Source organism: Hyperoodon ampullatus (assembly GCF_949752795.1).
Source record: "Hyperoodon ampullatus genome assembly, chromosome: 5".
Lineage (NCBI taxonomy): Eukaryota > Metazoa > Chordata > Mammalia > Artiodactyla > Ziphiidae > Hyperoodon > Hyperoodon ampullatus.
Genome location: NC_136918.1, coordinates 86,524,260 through 86,548,783, shown reverse-complemented (window position 1 = coordinate 86,548,783; position 24,524 = coordinate 86,524,260). Strand labels below are relative to the sequence as shown.

At 38.1% G+C, this 24,524-nt stretch overlaps 1 protein-coding gene across 1 annotated transcript in view; it reads left to right on the top strand.

The window, feature by feature from the left end:
• Positions 1 to 691: 691 nt before the first annotated feature.
• Positions 692 to 24,524, top strand: part of GRAMD1C (GRAM domain containing 1C) — a gene marked incomplete at both ends in the record, with an annotated part of 92,879 nt that continues 69,046 nt past the window's right edge. The window contains 3 exons of the mRNA XM_079704153.1: positions 692 to 718; positions 6,345 to 6,494; positions 24,232 to 24,316. Coding sequence (XP_079560279.1) covers positions 692 to 718; positions 6,345 to 6,494; positions 24,232 to 24,316 — 262 coding nt within the window. The remainder of the gene's footprint in view (positions 719 to 6,344; positions 6,495 to 24,231; positions 24,317 to 24,524) is intronic.

Below are 24,524 nucleotides of genomic sequence, written 5' to 3'. Positions count from 1 at the left end.
TCACTCCTAAATACTCGAGCACGAATTTTCTAATAATAAAGACGTTCTCTAACATAACCAAAAGTATTAATTATCCATAAACAAATATCAATAAATTTATCTGTCATTCATTATTTTGTAACACCAGCTCTAATAAACGTTCCGTATTCAATATTCCTCAATTGTTCTAGAAATGTCTTTTATAGCTTTTTTGGAACTAGCATCTGCAACAACATTCAATAGCTTTTTATCAATAACTTCAATTGCTTATTTGAAGGAACAGACCTTGCCATGCAATTCACTTTTTCTGCACATTGGAGCAGGGTACGTATAAATGAGAAGCAGAGTGGAGGCTTTTTGAGGAGTGACTTGTGCCTAGAACCCACTTCACGGTAGGCACATGAGTTTGAGGTTGGGAGGTAGGTAAGGACAGGGACTCATCCTGATTCCTAGCAAAGATAGGCCTGCCGGCTAACAAATTAACATTACATCCTGGGGTTGGGGTGTGTGTGGAGGGGGCAAGTCGTGAATGGCCGCCAGAGGGCGCAAGACGCGCCGACGGGGCCCAAGGTGGCCCTCGGAGGGCGGTAGGGAGGGTCGCGCGGGGCCGGGAGCCCGGAGCGCGCGCCGGGGGCAGCGGGGCGCGCGCCTGTAGCCCCCTCCCCGCGGCGGCGCGCGCGTGCGCCGTACCTCGGCGGCGGAGGGATCCGCGATGGAAGGCGCTCTGATGGTCCGCCAGGTAAGCGGCGCCGCGCTGGGATGAGTTCTCAAGCGGGGGATGTACCCGGCAGTTTTCTTCACGAAGGTTGTTTGAACCCTCTCAGATTATGAAAATTATTTCGTCTTTTTCCTTTTCTTGGTGCTCTTTAGAGTAATTTGCCAAGTTGTTACCGAGGAAACGGTGTCCTGTGCTTCCTGGGAGCCTTTCCGTCTGCGCGGTGGTGGGAAGATCTGCTTGTTTGTGGGCGTGGAACGCTGGCATTTGGTCCCGAGATGTGCTAGTCCGGACGCCCCAGCCTAAGGCCCCACTGTCATGATTCCGACCTGGGATCACGTCGATCCAGTCTCACGCCATTCCCTTAACTTTCAGCTCTTGATAAAAGGGCTCAGAACTGTAGATAGTTTAAATCACTGTGCTGTCAACCACGTTTTTGGTTTCAGCTAGTTTTATTTGTTTACTACCTTATTTGATTAACGGAAGAACTTAATGATTAATCTCTAGGGTGAAAGCCCACTTTTGTTGCAGGGATACCTGCATTTCTCAACATTATCCTCATTGCTTTTACCTTGGTTGTGTGTGTGTATTTTACTTTTAGGGAGTTGCAGTCAGTGCAGTCCCTTTTAATCCAGAGCATTTTATAGTTTATAAAACGGCAGAGGCACTCAAATAATTGTTGGATGAACAAATAAATGAATGTGCTATGTCAGTTGAGTCTCAAAACATTACTACGAAATAGGCCAGGTAGGTATTTATGGACCGAAGCAGTCACTCATTCAGCTATGTCCCTGGCACTGCGTGTTTGGGATAAATGGGGAGCAACACAGACGTGATCCCTGCTCTCAGTGAGCTTATTGTCTAGACTAGAGAGCATTGTTACCCAGACTGTGGAGTGGAGAAAACAGATTTAGAGAGGTTGAGCGACTGCAAGTGACCGCGTAGCTAATACCTTAGATAGCTAGGATTCTGCTGTGGCCACTCTGTGAAGCCAGAATGGACTCCTACCCAACATTTGATTTGGAGAGAGAAACTGACCGTGCCACACACACACCGTGAGGAGGTTTATTACTTTTATTTAAAGGCTTATTACTTATATAGGTGCATAGTGAAGAGGGAGGAGCAGGGCAGTCTCCTCAAGAAGATCCAAAATGATTTGAAAGGGCAAGGGAAGGAGGCTGGCTCTGGGCTTTTATTGGGGTTACGGGGTGGGGTCAGGGGTTCCTGTGTGCCTACAGGGTCCTGCTTGGTTTGACTCTCCCACCCACACCAAAGGAAAGAGCACCCAGGCTTTTTTTTTTTTACCAACTTGCCCATTTGAGGGACCGAGAGGAAGAAGGAGGGGGTGAGGCCTAAAAGCTGTCAGCAGGCAAACTTAAAAAAATTGAATGAGACTGTTTACAATTCACTGTTGGTGTCTGACTGATGACTGAAATGTACCATTTTTCATTGAGTTTAATTTTGAACTTGTTTAAGCCATCATGGCTGTGGTATGAGGGCTGCAGCCTGAAGTCAGTAAGGAAAATGTAAGTTCCATGGAGTGCCTTGTTCAAGAGCCCAATGATGTGTATTTTGAGAAATAAAATGAGTACCTTGGTCACTATTAGTAATGTCTGGAACTCTTGATGGGGATAAGGAGTGTCTTGGTGAGGCCTTTTATTGTGGCTTTAGTATATGTATAGACACTTGGACCATGATTTATATTTTGAGTATCAAAGCAAGAGAGTTCCAGAGTTCTTTACTCCAAATGGTACAACTCCTAGGCAATGGCCCAAGAGTCTGTGAAAATGTGCAGATGGAGCCGATTTTTGGCCAGAGCATTCAGTGTTAAGAAAACTGTGGGAAGTTCAGCCAGTTGTGCTGACCTCTGGGTCCTTTCCTTCATCAGGGACATCCTGGTTAAGGGATGAAAAGCAGTAGGTCTCCAGTGAGCTCCAGCATGTGTAGGGGTCGTGATGCTCTCCACTGAACAGCAAGTTTGTCCATCAGACTTAAGATGGGAGTTAGAAGTGTTGAACTCCTATTGTTTTCACTCAGCTGAATCCAAACTGGTCTCCAGGTATTCAAGGGGTTCGGGAGAGGGGCGACCTCTTCTAGCACCATGACATCTGAATGAGAACAGGGGAGGGCCATGCCTGCCTGTAAGTGGGATATGCCAGAGGGCCCAGATTTGTTTCTATCCTGCAGCAAGGAGAACTTGGTGGCTATGCTGAGCTTGCAAGGTGTTGCTTCCAGGACCCAAGGCGTAATGGGCAACTGGGTATGGAGGGTCATAGGCTCAGGGCTTGTGAGAGCCTCTACTTCTAGGAGGGTCCAGTGTGCTGTCAGTCATTGTTGTTTAAATGGCATATTGTGTGGAGGTGAGGAGGGAGTTTCTTGCATCAGAAGTCAGTGGACAACTTACGGACACTGTGGGTGGTCCAGAGACTCCAGGAGTCATGAAAAGAGGCTGCTAAAGTCTCTACAGTGAAGGATTCTTTGTGTGTTTATATGTGTGTTTGTGTGTGGGGTTTTTCGTGTGTGGGGGTATGGGGGAGGAAGTAGCACTGTTGGGAGTGTCTGTTATATTATAATTTTGACAAATTTTAGAATCTTTTTTGGGAATCCACCTATTAAGGGTGGATTGACCTGCAAATAACAGCATAAACAGGCTTAAGTAAAATTTGTAAATGAGTAATATATAGCCTCCAGTATCCAAAAGGACCTAAAAGATGTTGGACTTTGTTTTTTTTAAATTTATTTTATTCAAGTATAGTTGATTTACAATGTTGTGTTAATTTCTGCTGTACAGCAAAGTGATATATACATTCTTTTTCATATTCTTTTCCATTACGGTTTATCATAGGATATTGAATATATACTGTTCCTTGTTGGGCTTGTTTTAACCTTGCTCCTTGACATTGTAAGGGGTGGAGCGGCCCTTGGTTTACCAAATAGTTTTCACGAATGTAACCAAGGTAGCAGGGCTTACACTATGTGTGGGGCAATGACCCATCCTCTTTTCATGAGTATTTGTACGTCCTGAATGGGTGTGTCAAAAGAATGTCCTCAGAGGAGGATGTAATCGATGTACATCATACCTGTGCTCCTGGAGAGAATTGGATACAGTTACCTGTAAAGGTTGTATGTGGTGGCAAGGCTTTTGAGATACCTTATGGGTAGCCAGGTAAAGGTATATCATGTCCCTCTGGAGGGGAAGGCAAACTGTGACTGAGAGGTCACTGAACAGAACATATTTGTCAAACTTATCAAAATATTTACCAGTTTCTGATTGGATGGTGTCAGTAATTTTAATAGTATTGGGTAGAGGGGCCTTCACGGGTAGGACCATAGCATCAAGGATACAGTAATCAATAGTGAGGCACTATTCATTTTTCCATCTTTACCAGGCCACATTGGGCTGTTAAATGGAGAAGCAATAGGGATAATCACTCTTTCACTAATTAAGTCTTATATAATAAATCTCAATCTTTGAAGGCCCTGTTTTATTTTACATTGAGCTATGTTAGCTATTTTAACTAGGGGTTGAGGGGTGGTCCATAGGGTCCGACTTTTATAAAGCATTTTGTAAGCCCCAAAGACTTGATATAAATTTATTACTCATTGGGTCAGAGCATCCTTTGCCACTACAGGATATTTTAGGGCAATGTGTTCTATGACCAGGGAGAATGTAGGCAAGATAGTAGTTCTGGTAGTCAAGGTGAGACACACCTATTTGTTGTCTATTTTATGTTGAGTAATTCCTCTAAGATTATAGAGGGTAACTTGTTTAAATTTAGCTCTTTAGATCTTCAGGTATAACTGTAGTTTGAGCCCAGTATTGATTAGAGCCATGAAGATTTGCCAATCAGTGCATTTCAGCAGATGTTGAAGTTCATTCAAAACCTATGCTATAAATCCCACTCCTGTGCATATATCTAGAGAAAAGATACATGCACCCCAATGTTCATAGCAGCACTATTTACAATAGCCAAGACATGGAAGCAACCTAAGTGTCCATCGACAGATGAATGGATAAAGGAGATGTGGTACATATACATACAATGGAATATTACTCAGCCACAAAAAAGAATGAAATAATGCCATTTGCAGTAACATGGATGGATCTAGAAATTATCATATTAAGTGAAGTAAGTCAAGGACAAAAATCATACGATGTCACTTATATGTAGAATCTTAAAAAAATGATGTAAATGAACTTATTTACAAAACAGAAAGAGACTCACAGACATAGAAAACAACCTTATGGTTACCAGAGGGTATGGTGCTGGGGGAGAGGTAAATTAGGAGTTTGGGATTAACATGTGCACACTACTATATATAAAACAGATAAACAACAAGGACCTACTGATGTTGAATATCTTGTAATAATCTATAATGGAAAAGAATCTGAAAAAGAATATATATTTAGAACTGAATCACTTTGCTGTACACCTGAAACTGACACAACATTGTAAATTAACTATACTTCAATAAAAAGAATGGTTATATATTTTTTAAAAACCCTATGCTGTAGAGGTATGAAACCCGATCTTTGCCTTTTGTTGTATAAATTATTTTAATACGTTTTGGATTTCCAACTGCGTCAAATTGTGGACCTCTATTTCAATTTTTTTTGTTTGTTTTTGGTTGGTTTCTTCTCCCTGTATCCAGCCCTGTTTGTTTCTTTTTTTCTCTCTCTTTTTGATGGTTAGTGAATGTACTTCCTGTGGAGGGGGTCCTCTCTATCCTTTCCTATTTGTAAATTTCTTCCTCCAGAGAACCTCAAATCAGAATCACCAGGGTTAGGGGCTTCCCCCATGGCAGTGGTTACTTCATAGAGTTTAGGAAACTCAAGCTGAAGTTGTGTTTGAATTACCCCTTTATTGTGCCACATGGGTGCTGTGGGAGCTTTTCCCTGTAACCCTGAGGATCAGCATTTTTGTTAAAAGAGGCATAGGTGGTGACTGCAGTCGCGGCAGCAGTGTTTAAGAGTCCTGGTGAGCTTTGTGGTCTTATGATGGATGCCGCTCCACCCCCGCCCCTTTTTTTTTAACTCCATAGTGACTGCTCTTTCGTGAGTGACCACCCCATGGGCCAATATCTTGCATAGGGTATAACCTTTCCCCTAAGCACTCTATAGGTTGAGGCCAGTGCCTGGTTGAGACATCTGATTCATTTATTTTATTTCTTCATGTTTGTATAAATCAGAGTTAATTTACCAATTTCCCTACCAATGGACAGTAAGGTTGTTTCCACTTTCTTAGTATTACAAACATTGTTAACTTCATGTACATTAAATTGCTGGGTCGTAGTACACGTATACCCATCTTAGACCCTACTAGGCATTGCAAATTATTCTCCAAAGAGAGAATGTTTAACTCCCATTACTTTTTTTTTTTTTCTGTTTAATTGTTCTTCTAGCTGACTATGAACTCCTGGTTCACTCTAGTGCCAACTAAACTACCTAATAAATAGTAGTAGTTGGAAAGTATATGTTGCATGTATAAACATATGAACTATAGAAGCAAAAACATATTAATTACTCTTTTCTAAAAGCTTAAATATTGTCCTTTTTATATTCATTTGAGTATTTTGAACATTAACTGTTTTCTTTTTAAAATGGGGCATTTCTCAGTAAGTAGTTTAATTGTTTGATACTTGTTTCCAGCTAATAAATGAAAGGGATTCAAGCTTTGCTGCTGAGTTACAGGAAGAGTTAGAGGAAAATCTTAGTCCAGTTGTGGATGAGAATAATATAGTGTCAGCTACAAAACAGGGGCCAAATTTACATAACTGGAGTGGTGACTGGAGCTTTTGGGTAATATATTTTCTTTCTTATACCTTCATTTTAATCTTAAATGCAAGATTTCTTTGTCTATAGCAATTCTTATTTATAATATTTTCTTATTAACTTCTAGACTTTAGATATTTAGGTTTTAATCCAGAGTCCCAAAGACATTTCTGATTATGCTCTCCTTTGGCCACTAGAATGCAGTGTTGTGGCCACTGCATTGTGATGCAATGATGGAGTAGAATTATCTGCTTCAGTTTCCCTGGGAGAAAACTACACCACAGAAATGGATTCCACTTACATTGTTGTGCCTTGTATTGGCAAGAGACTAATATCATACAGAAACTGTATTTCTCAATGTTACTGAGAAACCAGCCACTTTACATAATTTTGATTTAAAGAATTAGTTCCTGTACCTAAAAGGAGGTTTAACAATGTTTGACCTGTAGTGTGTAATGATTATAGGATAGGTTTTAAAAGTAGGAGTTCCATATTCTTTTTGCCCTGTGTTCACCTGGTTGTATATCCTGGATATGCTTCAGGTTTCCCCACTGTAAAATGAGACTCCTGCATGTTGATTAGGAGCACAGAGTCTTTGGTAAGGACAACATTTCTGTTACCATATGAATGCCAGCAGTTATTATTTTAAAGGGCTCATTCTAAATCTAGCAATTCCTATGAGTGTTATGAGCCATTTGATAGAATCTGGTGTAATGCAACTGTAAGTGAAATTTACATAAGATTCTAAGGCATATGTAGTTCCAATACGAATTCATTAGAAAGCTCGTCTCTTGAGGATTAGGTGTACTTGGTAGCAGAATTTCGTATAATTTTAGACTAGATTAAGGAAAAACAATATTACCAGGTTATAAGGATCAGTTTAAGCACCATTATTCCGTTCATAATTAGCAGCTCATTTATTGAATGCTATTGAATCTTAGCATAAATAACAGGTTCTTACTGCCCATTAAAAAATTTAACATCAGGGCTTCCCTGCTGGCGCAGTGGTTGAGAGTCCGCCTGCCGATGCAGAGAACGCGGGTTCGTGCCCCGGTCCGGGAAGATCCCACATGCCGCGGAGCGGCTGGGCCCGTGAGCCATGGCCGCTGAGCCTGCGCGTCCCGAGCCTGTGCTCCGCAACGGGAGAGGCCACAACAGTGAGAGGCCCACGTACCACAAAAAAAAAAAAAAAAAATTAACATATTTTTTTTTGGAATCATATCCTAAGGAAAATATTTAATTGCTAAGAAATGCACTAAAGTTCATAGCAGCCCTATTTACAATAGCCCGGAGATGGAAACAACCTAAGTGTCCATCATCGGATGAATGGGGAAAGAAGATGTGGCACATATATACAATGGAATATTACTCAGCCATAAAAAGAAATGAAATTGAACTATTTGTAATGAGGTGGATGGACCTAGAGTCTGTCATACAGAGTGAAGTAAGTCAGAAAGAGAAAGACAAATACTGTATGCTGACACATATATATGGAATTTAAGAAAAAAAAATGTCATGAAGAACATAGGGGTAAGACAGGAATAAAGACACAGACCTGCTAGAGAATGGACTTGAGGATATGGGGAGGGGGAAGGGTAAGCTGTGACAAAGTGAGAGAGTGGCATGGACATATATACACTACCAAACGTAAGGTAGATAGCTAGTGGGAAGCAGCCGCATAGCACAGGGAGATCAGCTCGGTGCTTTGTGACCGCCTGGAGGGGTGGGATAGGGAGGGTGGGAGGGAGACGCAAAAGGGAGGGGATATGGGAACATATGTATATGTATAACTGATTAAATTTGTTATAAAGCAAAAAAAAAAAAAAAAAAAAAAAGAAATGCACTAAAATAGCTACATATCCTAAAAATCATGTCATCTATATTGATTGTATCATTTTTGGTCACATTTTGAGGAAGTTTATGACTGCTGTAGTGTTTTCACCCTTATGCACTGTGATTTTTACAGCTTATGTTATAGTTTGGAAAACCTTTATAGCTCCAAGTGTTATCTACAGGGCTAGACTGTAGCAGTTCCTGTGGCAGACTTAAAACAACAAAAAAGGGTAAAGCAAGAAAAGGAAAAAGCAAAGGAATGAGAGGATTTAGAAATAGAAGTAGAGAGAAAAAAAGAGGTATGTGTTCTAGAGCTTTGCTACTCTTTAAGTTTAGTATGTGGGGCTAACAGACTTGGCATTACCTGATTAGAAATGCAGAATCCTGGGCCCAATCTCAGACCTACTGAATCAGAATCTTCATTTTCACAAGAATTCCAGGTGATTTTTATGCATATTCAAGTTTGAGAAGCACTGATTTAGAGTGTCGAATGTTCACTTTGGCTCAGTTTAAGTTTCTATGATGATTGCAAACACTTTATTTTGAGGACTTTTTATATGAATTCACATGGAATAGATTTAGAGACAAATACAACATCTCAGAAGTTTTACTGACTTTTCCAGAGGTCACTTATCCAGAAACTAGAACTATCAGAACTTAGAAGCAAACAAAACCAAAAAAGAACCTGAAGAGCTAAATCAGAGTTCATACGGGTGGATCTTGTAAAAGGAGAATCCCTAAGCCTTCATTTGGAATTTCTTTAATGTATTTTTTGACATGTTTTTTATAAGTCTAAATAAGTAGGTTCCCATTGTGTAATTGAATGGATTATTGGAGATGGGAATTATTTGGTGATGACACATGGACAGTAGCAAGAAGTGATAGCAGAAGCTCAAAAAAAAAAAAAATGATAGCAGAAGCTCAAAAAGATAGCAGAACCTGTCAATGTGGAGGCCAAAGGTCTATGCAGATCATTGACTCTAATACAGTACTGTAGCTGGTAAAAATGGTTAAGAAGTCTGGAAAATAAATAATGCATTTTTTTCCCTCTGCCATTTTAAATCCATATGCTTCTACCACTCTACACCATGTTGCCATTTTCATGTTCTCCCGGCAATAAAGTAGGAATTGAATGAATACATTAAGATGGCAGAGTTCACCGAGAGATCCAAAAGTAACAGAACGAAGACCAATAGCATAACAGGAAAATATTCATGAGGCACATGACTGGGTAGTTAAGCAAAGAATTAGTAGAGTGTCAGAGCCGTTTCACTGGAACACCCAATGAACTTAGTTTTGTGCCTTTTCACTTTGGGAAAGTTTCTACCAAAAAAGATTGAGCACTTTGTAAACTTTTGGTATTTAAAGTGTTAAGCCCCAGGGATCTGAAAACTTCACTTATGTGGAATATCTCATATATTCTGGCCCGGCTAACTCTATTGATCTAACTGTAATGAATTTAGAGGCCAGCATGATATAATTGAACAAATTGGAGATCAGGAACAAAACATCTGGAATAGAGTGCGTGCTCTGCCCCTGGTGATATCACTGTGTAGTGCTCTTGAGTATGTTGTTTAACCTGTTTGGCCTCAGGTGGCTCACTTGTAAAATTCGAGATTGGGCCATAATATTGCAGCACCAGTGTGTCTTGAATCAAGACAAAAGAGGTTTATGGCTAGCAAGTGCTCATAATTTACAGTCCTGAAAGCCTTGTGTCAGTCATGAGGGAGTATGTTACATGGGGAACACCTTCCCTTAACATTGTCCCAGTTGTAAAACGGTTGAAAAGTTCTAGATAAGAGGACATAATATTTGTACTATTGGAAAATTATTTTGATGCTTTCCCGCAAATAAAAAAAATTGTGAAAACTTAACAAGAGGATACAAGAAAGTGAACCAAAGTTTATTAAGGTTTTCCCCCCCCCGAAGTTAATTTATTTTAGACCCTGTCCCTTTAATCTTGTGCTACTTAATAGACTAGCTAGTGTCTTTCTGACAGTAGGACTTTAATTTAAATGAATATGATTAAATCACCGTAGCAACTGATACTGAGATCAAAAGCTACAGATTTTCTATTTCCATCTTATGATATAAACATAGGAATCTTGTTACATTTGTTTTATTTTTTTATTTTAAAATGAAAATATTTAATCCTAGTATGTGGGAGATGAGTTTTATCATTAATTTTTAAATCCTAATGTAACAATAAAAATGATGTGAAATGAAGAAATGAAATTTAAAATGAAGTTAATAGCAAATAACTATTTATGCTTTGCCCTTTATTGGTTAGCAAAAATACACAGCAGAAGAAAAAAACCCAAAATCAAAAACTTTTTTTTTTCCTGACTAAAGTAATGGTATAGTCCCTGTGGATTAGGTCCCAGAGGAAGAGCATACAGAGATCTGCAGCAGATTCATTTATTTAGTGTTAACTTCTCTTAGTGATGTAGAGCTAGCAACTATTGGGAGTAGAAAAAAGCCTTTGAGATTTTCTGTTATGTATGTTTAGAAGATGACATCCTTTACTGGATTTTTAAAAATTTTTATTGGAGTATAGGTGATTTACAATGTTGTGTTAGTTTCAGGCATACAGCAAAGTGAATCAGTTATATATATACATATACCCACTCTTTTTGTTTTTTTTAGATTCTTTTCCATATAGGCCATTACTGAGTATTGAATAGAGTTCCTTGTGCTATACAGCAGGTTCTTATTAGTTATCTATTTTATGTATAGTAGTGTGTACAGGTCAATGCCAATCTCCCAATTTATCCCTCCCCACCCTTATTCCCTGGTAACCATAAGTTTGTTTTCTACATCCTGACTCTACTTCTGTTTTGTAAATAAGTTCATTTGTACCCTTTGTTTTTAGATTTCACATATAAGCATACGATATTTGTTTTTCTGTGTCTGACTTACTTCACTAAGTATGAAAATCTCTAGGTCCATCCATGTTGCTGCAATACTGGATTTTTAAAATAGAAGCATTAGTGCTTTGGGTAAGGTACTTAATAAAGTTCCCACTTAAAAATATTTGTCACTTGTATATACTTATTCCTTAATAGCTGATTAGTTGATATTTGCATTTTAAAAGTGGAAGGGTTTATAAAGTTTTCTGAATTGTGTAAGTAAAATTAAAACTAAATTTGTTAAGAGATCCTTGATATGTTTTTCTTTAAATAATTGTGTATTTGGAAATCTTGAAAAATATAAATAGAGTAAAGAAGATATGTGATATCAGATCCCTCAGTTCTTTGATTTAGTAAGGGAAATAGGAAAAAGAAAAGGTGGAGTAGGAGAATTTTAAAAGAGATTAGAAAATCTGTTGTTTCTTTTTTTGCTATAAAACATTTTAAGAGCAAAACAAGTCTAGATTTTAAAATATTATCTACATATGTACAGATAATAAGTAGTATACCTATGTTTTAATAAAAAATATTATGTTTGAAGTTTTCTAGATCATAATCTAGTTTTTCTAATTGTACAAGAAATCAGAAGTCTTGATTGTGTGCTTTGTCATTGACGTATTGCATGATCATATTATTGTTATTCACAGGTAAACTTTTCCACTTATAACTGGGGGATAAAACTTGCCACAAACCGGATTTATAGGTACATCATGACGATTAATTAATGTTTCACTGTAAATTTTTTTTAAAAGCCCACGAGGATTAATTAGTATGTTTGTAACAAACTTTGGCAACTAAGAGGCTTCCTGTAATATGCTGTCCTCCACAACACATCTTGGATTTTTTTCAAGCTAAAAATGATATTTTGTAATTTCACTTTGGAAACTGATAAAAAGAGTAAACTCATTTTCCAATTTCTGTTGGCTTAAAAAACATATTTTATGCAATTAAAAATTTCAATTATAAAAAAAAATTCAATTATAGATATTGTTTGAAAAACCTAGATCTCTTTTTAACACTTTTAGATTTAATTATAAAGGGGTAGGAACTAACATTTCTAGCAATATGGAGAGAGGACTGTCTAACTTAAAAGCTCTTTTGCTACCAAGTACCTAGAAATTCTGGGTGAAATGTTACAGATATCTTTTTAATAAAATGCTTTTCTCGGCTCTCAAGATAGCAAGGGAAATAACTAAGGGCTAAAGGAGAAGAGGGAACTGATTGCCAGAGTTGTAAGCATGAGAATTAATGCTGAGGCAGCCCTGAGGAGTTTATTAGTCTCAGTAACCAAAGGTTTAATGGCCACCCCGGGATAGGGGATGATGCCTTGGATTTGTAGAAATTGGAACTGAGAACTGTTTACAAAGCTATGACTCTTGAAGAGTTTTACCCTCTGTGAAAGGGCAGGTTGAAGACAAGGAAGCTTATCTGTCTCAACTTGGGCTTGCGGTGGTGGGGGAAACTGGGACTAACTGTTGTTCATCTCCTATGAAGTTTTGGGACTTGGATTTAATACTGTATGAGTGAGCAGAAGGAGATTCAATAAATAGCATGTTAGTCCCCCTAAAACTTCCTGTCGAACTACCAGAGTGAGCTTCTATTACCCTAGTCACACTTGGCTCAATCATTGTTATTTTAATTGCACTGTTTCTCTGGCCAAGATGTTACTAAGTAGTAAAATGGCCTAATGGTAGGCAGTACAAATAAGGGTATGGGGTATTGACATCTGAATCAGCATTAAAAGCACTTTAAACATTTTCCCCTCTTACATAGAATTAACACCTTTATTCTATCCCAACCAACCTTTCCTTCTTTAACTCTTTTTTTTTCACTTGTAGTTTGAGATAATTTTACATTCACATGTAGTTGTAAGGATAATAGAGATACTCTGTACCCTATAAACAGTTTTGCCTAATGGTAACATCCTGCAAAACTGTAGTGCAACATCACGGCTAGCATATTGATATTGATAAGGTCAAGATATGGAACATTTCTTTCACAACAAGAATCCTTTTTATAGGCACAACCCTTTTATAGACACAGCCACTTGATTTCTGCCCCTTGCCCCTACTTAACCCTTGGCAACCACTAACCTATTTTCCAGGTTAGTGGAAAACATTTTCCATTTTGATCATTGTTTCATTTCAAGAATATTATATAAAAGGAATAATTCAGTTATGTAACGTTTTTTTTTTTTTTTTGCGGTATGCGGGCCTCTCACTGTTGTGGCCTCTCCCGCTGTGGAGCACAGGCTCCAGACGCGTAGGCTCAGCGGCCATGGCTCACGGGCCCAGCTGCTCCGCGGCACATGGGATCTTCCCGGACCGGGGCACGAACCCGTGTCCCCTGCATCGGCAGGCGGACTCTCAACCACTGCACCACCAGGGAAGCCCTTCAAACTTTTTTTTATTGTTATATTTGTTATGGTGATCTGTGATCAATGATCTTTTTTTTTTTTTTTTTAAAGATGTTGGGGGTAGGAGTTTATTAATTAATTTATTTATTTTTGCTGTGTTGGGTCTTCGTTTCTGTGCCAGGGCTTTCTCTAGTTGTGGCAAGCGGGGGCCACTCTTCATCGCGGTGCGCGGGCCTCTCACTATCGCGGCCTCTCTTGTTGCGGAGCACAGGCTCCAGACGCGCAGGCTCAGTAGTTGTGGCTCACGGGCCCAGTTGCTCCACGGCATGTGGGATCCTCCCAGACCAGGGCTCGAACCCGTGTCCCCTGCATTAGCAGGCAGATTCTCAACCACTGCGCCACCAGGGAAGCCCTGTGATCAATGATCTTTGATGTTAGTATTGTAATTGTTTGGGGATGTTTTATGTCAGAACATAAAACATTTACCTTGATCAGTAAATGTTTTTTATGTTCTGACTGCTCCACTGACCTGCCGTTCCCCTGTCTCTCTTCCTCTCTGTGGACCTCACTATTCCCTGAGACACAATAATATTGAGATTAGGCCGTTTAATAACCCTGCAAGTGTTCAAGTGAAAGGAAGAGTCATACATCTCTCACTTTAAATCAAAAGCTAGAAGTGGGGCTTCCCTGGTGGCGCAGTGGTTGAGAGTCTGCCTGCTAATGCAGGGGACACGGGTTCGAGCCCTGGTCTGGAAGGATCCCACATGCCACGGAGCAACTAGGCCCGTGAACCACAACTACTGAGCCTGCGCGTCTGGAGCCCGTGCTCCGCAACAAGAGAGGCCGCGATAGTGAGAGGCCCGCGCACCGCGATGAAGAGTGGCCCCCGCTTGCCACAACTAGAGAAAGCCCTGGCACAGAAACGAAGACCCAACACAGCAAAAATAAATAAATAAACTAAAGGATTTCATTTCTTTCTAAAAAAAAAGAAAAAAAGCTAGAAGTGATTAAGCTTAGTGAGGAAAGCATGTTGAAAGCCGAGATAGGCTGAAAGCTAGGCCTTTTGCGTCAGTTAGCCATGTTTCGAATGCAAAGGAAAAGTTCTTGAAGGAAACTAAAAGTGCTACTTCAGTGAACAGGAATGATAAGAAAACAAAATATCCTTATTGCTGATACGGAGAAAGTTTTAGTGGTCTGCATAGAAGATCAAACCAGCCACGACAATCGCTTAAGCCAAAGCCTAATCCCGACAAGGTCCTAACTCTCTTCAGTTCTGCAAAGACTGAGAGAGGTAAGGAAGCTGCAGAAGAAAAGTTTGAAGGTGGCAGATGCTGTTTCATGAGGTTTAAGGAAGGAAGCCATCTCCATAACATCAAAGTCCAAGGTGAAACTGCAGTAAAATTATCCAAAATATCTCGCTAAGATAATTAACAAAGGTGGCTACACTAAGCAATAGATTTTCAATGTAAACAAAAGAGCCTAATATTGGAAGAAGATGCCATCTAGGACATTTATAGCTGGGGAGGAGAAGTCAATGCTTGGCTTCCAAGCTTCAGAGAACAGGCTGACTCTCTTGTTAGGGTCCAGTGCTGCTGGTGACTTAAGTTGAGGCCAGTGCTCATTTATCATTCTGAAAATCCTAGGGCCCTTAAGAATTATGCCAAATCTACTCTGTGCACAGCAAGGCCCGGATGACAGCACATCTGCTTACCATATTGTTTACTGACTATTTTAAGCCCACTGTCGAAACCTACTGCTGAAAAAAAAGATTTCTTCAAAATATTACCGCTCACTGACAATGCATCTGGTCACCCAGGAGCTCTGATGGAGATATACAAGGAGATTAATGTTGTTTTCATGCCTGCTAACACAACATTCATGATGCAGCCCATGGGTCAAGGAGTAGCTTCGACTTTCAATTCTTATTATTTAAGAAATACATTTCATAAAACTATAGCTGACATAGGAGGTGATTCCTCTGATGGGTCTGGGCAAAGTAAATTGAAAATCTTCTGGAAAGGATTCACCATCCTAGATGCCATTAAGAACGTTTGTGATTCTTGGGGAGAGGTCAAAATATCAACATTAACAGGAGTTTGGAGGAAGTTGATTTCAGCTCTCATGGATGACTTTGAGGGGTTCAGTACTTTAGTGGAGGAAGTAACTGCAGATGTGGTGGAAATAACAAGAGAACTAGAATTAGAAGTGGAGCCTGAAGAGATGACTGAATTGCTGCAATCTCAGGATGAACCTTTAACGGTTGAAGAGTTGCTTTTTATAGATGAGCAAAGAAAATGTTTTCATGAGATGGAATCTACTCGTAGTGAAGATGCTGTGAAGATTGTTGAAATGACAATGAAAGGATCTAGAGTATGACATAAACTTAGTTAATAAAGCAGCAGCAGGGTTTGAGAGGATTGACTACAGTTTTGAAAGAACATCTACTGTAAGTAAAATACTATCGAACCGTATTTGCACGCTACAGAGTAATCATTCATGAAAGGATGAGTCAGTCAATGTGACAGACTTCATTGTAGTATTATTTTAAGAAATTTCCATAGTCACCCCAACTTCAGCAACCACCACCTTGTTCAGTCAGCAGCTGTCAACACTGAGGCAAAAATCTCCACCAGAAAAAAGATTATGACTTGCTGAAGGCTCGGATGATGGTTAGCATTTCTTAGCAATAAAGTATTTTTTAGTTAAGGTATTTACATTGTTCTTTTTTAGACATAATGCTATGGCACATTTAATAGACTATAGTATAGTGTGAACATAACTTCTGTATGCAATGGGAAACCAAAAAATTTGAATGGCTTACTTTATTGCAATATTTACTTTATTGCAGTGATCTGGAACTGAACCTGCAGTATCTTTGAGGTATGCCTGTGATCTTGTCTATATCTGCAAACGATCTTGCTGGGGTTTTGATAGAAATTGTGTAAAACCTATATATCTTCGGTGAAGATTGACATTTTTACTACATTGAGTCTTTCAATCCAGGGACATGGTATGTTTCTCTTGTGTATTTAGATCTCCTGATTTCTTTCATCAGTGTTTTCTAGGTTTCATCATACACATCTTTTCATATTGTGTTCATTGTGTTCATTGGGATTTCTGTTTAGACAATCGTGTCATATATAAACAAAGATGGTTTTACTTCTCCCTTATTGATCTGTATGTTTTTTGTTTCCTTTTCTTACCTTATTGTGCTGAATAGAACTTGCAACGCTATGTTGAATAAGAGTGGTAAGAATGGACATCCTTGGCTTTTTCTTGATCTTAGGGAGAAGGCATTAAGTCTTTCACTATTCAAGTATTTTGTTAACTATAGGTATTTTGTAGATGTTCTTTATCAAGTTGAGTACGTTTCCTGTATTCCTATTTTTCTGAGTTTTTAAAATCACAAATGGGACTTCCCTGGTGGCTCAGTGGTTAAGAATCTGCCTGCCAATGCAGGCAACATGGGTTCAAGCCCTGGCCCGGGAAGATCCCACATGCCACGGAGCAGCTACGCCCGCGACCCACAACTACTGAAGCCCGCGCACCTAGAGGCTGTGCTCTGCAACAAAGAGAAGCCACTGCAGTGAAAAGCCCACGCACCACAACAGAGACTAGCCCCTGCTTGCTGCAACTAGAGAAAGCTCGCGTGCAGCAACAAATACCCAACGCAGCTATAAACAAACAAACAAACTAATTAATTAATAAAATCAGAAATGGACATTGACTTTTGTAAAATTTTATTTCCATTTCAAATGATGTGGTAATGTGATTTTTCTTTTTCAACATGTTAGTATGGTGGATTACGTTGGTCGATTTGTGAATGTTGAACCTGCCTTGGATTCCTGGAATAAACTCCACTTGGTCATGTTGTATAATTTTCATATATTGTTTTATTGCAGTTGCTAGTACATTGTTGGGGATTTTGCATCTATATTTATGAGGGATATTGTTCTGTAATTTTCTTTTTTTTTTTTTGTACTGTCTTTATCTTGTTTTGGTATCAGGGTAATACTACCTTAATATAATGAGTAGGGAAGTGCTCCCTCTGCTTCTGTTTTTTAGAAGAGGCTGTATAAACTTAGAGTTAATTTTTTAAGTTTTATAAAATTCTCCACAGAAGCCCTCTGGGCCTGGAGAGTTCTTCCTTGGGAGATTTTAAATTATAAATTCAATTTCATTAATGGTTGTAAATCTATTTAAATTATTTCATATTGAGTGAGTTGTGATAGTTTGTGTCTATTCATCTAAGTTGTCATATTTATATGTGTAGAGCTGTTTATAGTATTGCCTTATTTCCTTTTGATGTCTTTGGAGTCTGTAGTGCTATATACCTTGTTTTATTCCTCATATTGGTAATTCATATCTTCTTGCTCAAGGTTTTTTTTCCTTTGTCAGTCTTGCTAGAGGTTTGCCAGTTTCATTGATTATTTTAAAAGAATCATCTCTTTTTTCATTGATACTCTATTTTTGTTTTTCTGTTTCATTGATTTCTCCTACCTTTATTATATACTTTTTTTTTTTTTGCTCATGTTGGGTTTATTTTGCTCTCCCTCTTCTAAGTTTTTGAGTTGGACACTGAGATTATTAGACTTTTCCCCTTTCCTAATGGGTGCATTTACTGCTGTAAATTTGTTTCTCAGCTTCAGTTGTGTCCCACAAATGTTGATATATTGTATTTTTATTTTCATTCAGTTCATTATATTTTTTTATATCCCCTGAGACTTCCTCTTTGGCCCATGGATTATTTAGATTTAGTGTTTAGTGTTTAGTATTTAGTATTTAGTGTCCAAGTGTTTGGGAATTTTTGTGCTATCTTCCTGTTACTGATTTCTAGATTGATTTCATTATGGTCAGAAAACACACTCTGTATGGTTTCACTTCTCTTAATTTGTTGAGATGTGGCTGAACATATAGTCTATCTTGGTTTTTGTTCCAATACATTTGATATTATCAGTCTTTAAAGTTTTGCTAACCTTATACATTTGAAATAATACCTGAGAGAACGTAGATGAACTAGACAAATTCCTAGAAAAACACTAACTACTGAAACTCACTCAAGAAGAAATAGAAAGTCTCAAAAGACCTATAACAAGGAAAGAGATTGAATTACTAAGAAAACCAAACCAAACCAAACCAAAGCAAGAAAACTTCACAGAGTAAAGCTCAGTACCAGATGGCTTCACTGGCAGATTCTACCACATTGTTTAAAGGAGAATTAACACAAATCCTTCAAAATCCCTTCCCTTAAAAAAAAAAAAAAAAAAAAGGAACACTTCCTAAATCATTCACTGAGACTAGTGTTACCCTGATTCTAAAACCAAAATTAATTGAAAATCTATACATTGCAGTGAACGACTTGAAAATGAAATTTTAAAAAATTCCATTTACAATAGCATCAAAAGAATAAAATACTTAGGAAAAATTTAACAAAAGAAATGTAAGACAGGAACATTGAAACTATGAAGTCTCATGAAAGAAATTTTAAATTCTATAAATAAATGAAAGGATATTTTTTGTTCATGCGTTGAAAGATTTAACATTGTTGAGATGGCAGTACTCCCTAAATTGATCTACAAATTCAGTGCCATCCCTATCAAGATCCCAACTGATTTTTCTTTTTTTTGGGTGTGGAAATTTACAAGCCGAATCAAAGTTCATATGGAAATGCAAGGGCCAAGAATATCCAAGGCAATCTTGAAAAAGAGTGAAGTTGGAAAATATAAACATTCTAATTTCAAAACTTACCACAAAGCTACAGTAATCAAGACAACGTGGCCCTGATATAAGCCTAGACACATAGATTAATAGAATAGAATAGAGTCTAGAAATAAACTCTCACATTTATGGTCAGTTGATTTTTGACAAGGGTGCCAAAACAATTCATTGAGGGAAATAGTCTTTTCAACAGATTGTTCTGGGACAATTAGATATCCACATACAAAGGAATGAATTTGGACCCCGTATTTCATACTGAATACAAAATTAAGTCAAAATGGATCATAGACCTAAATGTAAGAATTAAAATTGTAAAACTTTTAGAAGAAAACATAGATGTAAATCTTTATGACCTTTGGATTAGGCAATAATTTCTTAGATATGATACAAAGCTCAAGGGGCAAAAAAAAAAATAGATGTTAGACTTCATCAAAGTTATAAACTTGTGATTCAAGGAGTCCATTAAGAAAATGAAAAGACAACTCACAGAATTTGAGAATATATTTGCAGATCAAATATCTGATAAGGGACTTATACTGGAATGTATAAAGAACTCATAGCTGAATAATAAAAACACAAATAACCCAATTAAAATGTGAATAGACATTTCTCCAAAGATATGCAAATGGTGAATAAGCACAGGAAAAGATGTTCAACATCAATCATCATTATCTAAACATAAATCAAAACTACAATCGGATACCGTTTCACACCCTCTAGGATGACTGTAATGAAAAAGACAGACATTAGGTGTTGGCGAGTACGTGGAGAAGTAGGAACCCTCATGCATTGCTTGTGGGAATGTAAAATGGTGCAGCCAATTTGGAAAATAGTTTGGCAGTTCCTCAAAATCTTAAACATAGAGTTACCATGTAAGCCAGCAATTCGACTCTTGGGTATATACCCAAGAGAACTGAAACATATCCACACAAAAATTTGTACATCCATGTTCATAGTGGCAGTATTCATAATAGCCAAAAAATGGAAACAACACTAATGTCCATCAACTGATGAATACATAGATAAAATGTGGTATAATATATTCATAAAGTGGAATAATATCCATAAACTGAAATGTTGTAATGTTTCATGCTACAATATGGATGAACCTTGAATACATTATGCTAAGTGATAGAAGACAGACACAAAGACCACAATATTGCATGGTTCTGTTTATATGAAATTCCCAGAATAAGCAAATCTATAGAGACAGAAAGTAAATTAGTGGTTGATAGGGGCTGGGTGGAGGGGCAAGTGGGGAATGACTGCTAATTGGTATAGGGTTTCTTTTGGGAATGATAAAAGTTTTTGGAATTAGATAATGGTGATAGTGGCACAGCTTTGTGACTATACCAAAACACACTGAATTGTATATTGTAAAAGGGTGAATTTTATGGTATGTGAATATTTCCATTTTAAAAGTTGAGTGCCTTGTTGGCATGGAACTCTAAATTACTGTCTTCTTCTGCATTGAATGGGTAGAAATGGGCTCTCTGAAGAGATTCATTGCCTCTCTAGTAGTGCAGTAATTCTTGATTTAGCCCATTCAGTAATCTTAAATAATCATTCATTCTGTTCATCAGGATTTTTGTTTCATTTCCTTCTGGGCCCATGATAGATATTTGTTTCTCCATGTACCTGAATTAAGTGTAACCATGTGACTATTTTTTTGTCAATGAAATATGAACAAAATGATGTGTGTCATTTCTAGGGGGAAGCTGTTAGAGTTAGTACACTCTTTGCCATGTTCCTGTCCCTGGATGGTGGAGCCTTTATTAGCGTATGTCCCCCTGTTAGGACAGTGTGGAGCTAAGCCTTTTGCCAACCCACATTGTTCATTTATGCTTAAATGGGAAATAAACCATTGTTCTTGTAAGCAATGAGATTTGGGCGTTGCTGATTACTACAGTACAATCTAGTCTTCTATGACTAATGTACCAAGTTAATTTACTCTTAATTTTTACACTTTCTCTTATTCCAGTCTGCTATCAAAACTGCTTTAAAAATCTGCTTATGAGTTTATGGAGTGTGCCATAGATACTAATCAGTGAGACTCTCCAGATCATGTTTGACTAGCTGGTGCCAGCCATTAGGATTTTTGGACTGCAAGATGCTAGTTTATTGAATTTTACTGTATTGACATGTATAAATATGCACCAAAAGTGTTGGAATTACTTAGAATGAGAAGATTGTTATATTTTGAAAATGGCTTTAGAGAAAGAAGAAATTGGGACCTTCAAGGACAGATACTTTAAAAAATATGTATATATATTTTTATATATACTTCACACACACACACACAAATATATATATATATATATATATATATATATATATATATATGACACACTGCGTGGCTTGTGGGATCTTTGTTGCCCGACCAGGGCTGGAACCCAGGGCCCTGGCAGGGAGAGTGCCGAGTCTTAACCACTCTGATTGTCGTGGCTAGGACTTCCAAAACTATGTTGAATAATAGTGGCGAGAGTGGACATCCTTGTCTTGTTCCTGATCTTATAGGAATTGCTTTCAGTTTTTCACCATTGAGAATGATGTTTGCTGTGGGTTTGTCGTATATGGCCTTTATTATGTTGAGGTAGGTTCCCTCTATGCCCACTTTCTGAAGAGTTTTTATCATAAATGAGTGTTGAATTTTGTCAAAAGCTTTTTCTGCATCTATTGAGATGATCATATGGTTTTTATTCTTCAATTTGTTAATATGGTGTATCACATTGATTGATTCACGTATATTGAAGAATCCTTGCATCCCTGGGATAAACCTCACTTGATCATGGTGTATGATCATTTTAATGTGTTGTTGGATTCTGTTTGCTAGTATTTTGTTGAGGATTTTTGCATCTATATTCATCAGTGATATTGGTCTGTAATTTGCTTTTTCTGTAGTACCTTTGTTTGGTTTTGGTATCAGGTTGATGGTGGCCTCGTAGAATGAGTTAGGGAGTGTTCCTTCCTCTGCAATTTTTTGGAAGAGTTTGAGAAGGATGGGTGTTAGCTCTTGTCTAAATGTTTGATAGAGTTCACCTGTGAAGCCATCTGGTCCTGGGCTTTTGTTTGTTGGAAGATTTTTAATCACAGTTTCAATTTCAGTGCTTGTGATTGGTCTGTTCATATTTTCTGTTTCTTCCTGGTTCAGTCTTGGAAGGTTATACCTTTCTAAGAATTTGTCCTTTTCTTCCAGGTTGTCCATTTTATTGGCATAGAGTTGGTTGTAGTAGTCACTTAGGATGCTTTGTATTTCTGCAGTGTCTGTTGTAACTTCTCCTTTTTCGTTTCTAATTTTATTGATTTGAGTCCTCTCTCTCTTTTTCTTCTCATTAGTTCTTTGAAAATATTTTAAATAACTGCTTTGGTGTCTTTGCTAGATGCAGTATCTGGGAACCATGAAAGACTCTATTGCCTGCTTTTCTCTTTTCTTATTATGAGTCACATGTTCCTATTTCTTTTCATGTTTCATAAGTTTTTTGAAAATTGGACAACATAAGGACTTCCCTGGTGGTGCAGTGGTTAAGAATCGCCTGCCGATGCAGGGGACACGGTTCAACCCCTGTGCCACAACTACTGAGCCTGCGCAGTAGAGCCCGCGAGCCACAACTACTGAAGCCCACATGCCTAGAGCCCATGCTCCACACCAAGAGAAGCCACTGCAATGAGAAGCACGCACACCGCAACAAAGAGTAGCCCCTGCTCGCCGCAACTAGAGATAGCCCGTGCAGCAACGAAGACCCAACACAGTCATAAATAAATAAATAAAATTAATTTAAAAAAAAGAAAATTGGACAATATAGATAACATATTGTAGCAGCTGTGGATTCTGATTGCATCCTTTCTACCCCTAAAGCTTGTCATTGCTAATTTCTGTTTAGTAACTTGCCTAGAGTAAATCTGTGAAATATGTTTGTCCTGTGGCATGTGGAAGCAAATGTCTTTGCTCAGTTTATTATTATTGTTGTTGTTTTATTTTTAAGGCTGGTTTCTGGTGTCACACCTTATATCAGCCAGTCATTGGTGAAAAATTGTGCTCAAAGACAGAGAGCCAGTAAGGCTTTTCCCTTCTGCTGACAGATCTGTGTAGAGATTGGGTAGCGCATTCGAAATTCAGATCATTTTCAAGTTTGTCCCAGTTTTAATGTTCCACTGAGACTTCTTGTATCTCCGTCCTGGAATGTGTGGATAGTTTGGGATTTCTCCAATCTCTGTTACACATGCATGTAGTCCCTGTTTATTTAGCAGTACATGGAGAGTTTTTCAAGTTCATCCGTGACTGTCTCTCTTCTAAGATCTCTCTGTTACACCCCCTACTGATCTGACAGTCTGCTTGTTTGTTGTTCTAACTGGGACTTCAACCTCCACGCACTTGGATAGCTTCAGAATTTTTCCTTTCACTTCTGGGATAGGTTTTCTGCTTTCCACTCTGAATCAGCTGAGTCCTGCTCTGTCAGCATCGCTGCTAGTTTTCATGGCCTGGTCCACCTTTGTAGAAGTACTATACTGACTTAACTTGTGGGGGAGGAAGAGTAATGCGAGCAGGCCCAGGAAAGAGTGCCACAGACTTCTGATGCTCATACCCAGGTTCAGTAGATTTTCCTGAGAAAATATTTCTCCATTTATTGTATGCCTTTAGTCAATTTCCAATCATTTGAAATGATTGTTTTTGACAGTTGTTTTGTTTATTTTTTCCCCAGCTATATATTTGACTTTGCAGGGAGGATTTGCCAAAGTCCTCACTCCATCATCCTGGAAGCATCCTTTGCTTCCTTTTGGTGTTTTTTGAAATGTTTATGTGGTTTTTCATATAAAGACAAACAAAAATATTGCATAAAAAGTGTATGATTTTAAAGTCCATTTTAATTTTATTTTCTAAGTTACCACAATTCAGTTCATTTAATGATGATCATAATTAAACAGAAAGTTAATTTTTTTATTGTTGCAGATTTCAAGTTCTGCCTATAAAGACAAGAATGAGGAGTATAAAAGACAGTTCACACATCTACCTGATACAGAGAAGCTGATAGCAGGTAAAAAACCAGGAAGTTACAAAAAACCCTTTTACTACCTCATCAAAGTAGAGCTGATAAGTGACAATATTTGTAGAAAATGTAAGCCTTTATGCTACATAGAAACTATTTTTTGAGATAAGCAGCATCTTATCATCTGTAATTAGACAATGTAAAACTAAGTTGTAATTCAGGGAGGAGTGATTTCTGCAGTATTAAGTACAATTGA